Source organism: Austrofundulus limnaeus, unplaced genomic scaffold (genome assembly GCF_001266775.1).
Source record: "Austrofundulus limnaeus strain Quisiro unplaced genomic scaffold, Austrofundulus_limnaeus-1.0 Scaffold878, whole genome shotgun sequence".
NCBI classification, from domain to species: domain Eukaryota; kingdom Metazoa; phylum Chordata; class Actinopteri; order Cyprinodontiformes; family Rivulidae; genus Austrofundulus; species Austrofundulus limnaeus.
The window spans coordinates 29715-32595 of record NW_013953280.1 but is presented as its reverse complement, the minus strand read 5'-3'; the positions used below and the strand labels follow the sequence as shown (position 1 = coordinate 32595).

General features: G+C 37.7%; 1 protein-coding gene across 3 annotated transcripts in view; it reads right to left on the bottom strand.

Moving 5' to 3' along the window:
* Nucleotides 1–1286, bottom strand: part of LOC106533072 (succinate dehydrogenase [ubiquinone] cytochrome b small subunit B, mitochondrial) — a gene marked incomplete at its 5' end in the record, with an annotated part of 66637 nt that extends 65351 nt beyond the window's left edge. For all 3 annotated transcript variants that reach the window (XM_014029286.1, XM_014029284.1, XM_014029285.1), the window contains 1 exon segment: nucleotides 1176–1286. In XM_014029286.1, the coding sequence (XP_013884740.1) occupies nucleotides 1176–1286 (111 nt within the window).
* Between the last annotated feature and the right edge of the window lie 1595 nt (nucleotides 1287–2881).

The following is a 2881-nucleotide window of genomic DNA, read 5'->3' as shown; positions in this document are numbered from 1 at the left end:
CCCAGGTCTCTTTAAGTGTTTTCAACTCCTGAGGGGAGACTTTTATTTTGAAAGACGACCGGAACTTTCAGCTGGAATCTTTCTAGCCTGGGCTGAAACAGACGGAAAAGTCACCTGAAAGACACATTTTCGCCAAGGACCAGCGAGGACAAGCTTCCTAGAGGGTCGTGGTGAGACAGTCACACCCGGGGTGTTTTGAGCAGACATCACCAGGTAATGCTGACGTGTTCGTGGGTGACGTGTCAAGTTAAAGCCTGAGAGCAGAGGGGACGTGCTGAACCGGTTGTAAACCTTACCAGAATAAAAGCAGAAACACTAATCCCTAATTTTCTTACCTTTTCTTACCCTCTCCTTTGCCAACCCTAAGTTAAAGTGCCAGTAAATTGTTTAGTTTTAACATCAGAACTGATGTTTACTGTCTATATAAGTAATCTGAGTTAATGTGAAAGAAATTCGGACACGGGTTTTATCTCATTTACTTAGACTCTTAGTATAGGAAGTCCACAATCAGGTGTAATTTATGATTTGTTCAATGTGTGTAAATAAATGATTGCATAATCTTTTATGAATCAACTTGAACTCGTCTGACGTTCCCTCATTGTGTCACTTCACTTTGCACAGACAAATATTAGAGTAATGAGGAAAACCTTGGTAAAATTTACTCTCATAACTTAGTTATGAGAAGATGTAGGGAACTTATTTGCATAAGTAACTCACCCTTACATTATAGTTGTAGTTATAGTTAAGTTATAGTTACAGTTATAGTTAGTTATAGTTATAGTTAGTTATAGTTATAGTTAGTTATAGTTATAGTTAGTTATATTTAGTTATAGTTAGTTATAGTTATAGTGATTCAAACAGACATAAAGTCCAGACTTTCAGCTTTCATTGCAGGGTCTCCACATTAAAATGAGATGAAGGGGTTAGGAGTTTCAGCTTGTGCCCACTTTGCTTTACAACGAACCAAGTATTAGAAATAAACAGTGTATTTACAGTTATTTAATTTGCACACTTACTGAGGCCCTGAACTGAAGGGATTGTGTTTAAAAGCAGCTTTAATCCCTGACATTTGTATGCAGTGTTGTGTTTAAAGAGGAGTGTGAAAGCTGTTGTGTGTGCAGCAGACACATCCAGCTCTGACAACACAACTGAATGTTGTCTTTTTGAACACTGACCGTGCAGAGCTTGTGATGAATGAATCCTTGCTGTCAGCAGGGGGCGCTGCTCATGCTCTTTGTGTTGAACAACAACTGGTCTGACCAGCAGGGACCTTTGGTAGAACAGAGCTGAGGAGAGAAAACAGAGAAGTGTGGTTGTAAACACAATGACACAACAAACAAGACATCAATATATCACATGATAAATTAAACTGAGGAAGATAAAGTAAAATGAAGACAATGTTTGTTTGTTTGTTTTCTTCATGTCTCCTGTTTTTACTTGTTAGCATGGAGAGCAGTGAACTCTGGTGTTTAACATCATGACAGCCTGTGGACAGGTCAGTTCTCTGATGCCTTACAGACGGTCACACCCAGGGCTTTACAACAGTTCTTTTTTATTTTTACACTTTTGTTAAGTTGACATTTTAAACCTTAATAAAAAAATCGATACAGGGCTTTAGAATATCGATACAGTATCGGGAAATGAAATATCGCGATATTTCAGTGTATCGATATTTTCTTACACCTCTATAGTAGAGTCTTACAGAATATAAACACAACATACATTTACCTTCAGATCTGATTTAACTGAAACAAAAACTCCTAAAACTGTTGGTAGAACTTTAAAGAAACAATACCATGAGGGTAGGATCAACCAACGTTCAATCAACATTAAAGAGGCTATAATTATTATTATTATTATTATTGTTGCAGGTGTGGAGACAGACTATAAATGTGTTGTCTTGCTTTCTTAATGCATCTCTCATATCTTCTGGTTTCCCTTTCTGTCTCTTTTTTCACTTTTCTCCTTTTTCTCTTCTTTATTTACATTTTCCATCTCAGTGTTCGTTACAATGAATCCCAACAGAATTTATAATAAAAGTTTCAGCATATATGAAGTGGAGCATGATGGTGAAATGTCATTAAGCTTGTGAAAGTAAAACTGTTGGGCTTCATTAGGACACACTGCTGGACAGGACATGGTTTAAAATAATCCAAAGTATAAAAGCAGTGTAAACACAAAGTGTATCTCATAATTAAACAATGTTTACAATCATTTATTGTCACAGTGAACTGAAGTAGTCCTGCCTCGTCTCTGTCATGTTTTCAGTCCAGACTGTGGATAAAAACCAGACTGGTCTACACACACCTGAACACACCACCAGTGTTTGACTGGATCATTGACTCTTTTAGTTTTCAGCCTCGCTGCTGTTGGACCTTTGTTCTGTTGATTCCTGACCCGGTTTGGTCCAAGCTTCAGCTGCTGGACAGATGGACTGTGGTCTACAGAGGACTTCAAGGTTCACTCAGTATCAGTAGCTGTGTTTCCATTCACCATGAAAATATGCAAAATAGAATTTCAAAAATAAATTTGCTCAATGGAAACACGTCAATTTCGGAAAAAAATTACGTTTTTCGACAAAATGTTTTTGCTCTAGGWTGAGGTGGTTTTTCAGTCGTATCTGAATTGGTGTTTTTCACAAAACTACAATGGAAACACTTTTTTCACATCACAGGAGTCACGTGATCAACAACCGTCTGTTTCTACTGGTGAAAAACACTAAGGATGTCCCGATACCACTTTTTCACTTCCGATACGATACCGATATCACAACTTTTGAGAAACGTCCGATACCGATATTGACCGATACCGATATTGACCGATACAGATATTGACCGATACCGATATTGACCGATACCGATATTGACCGATACAGATATTG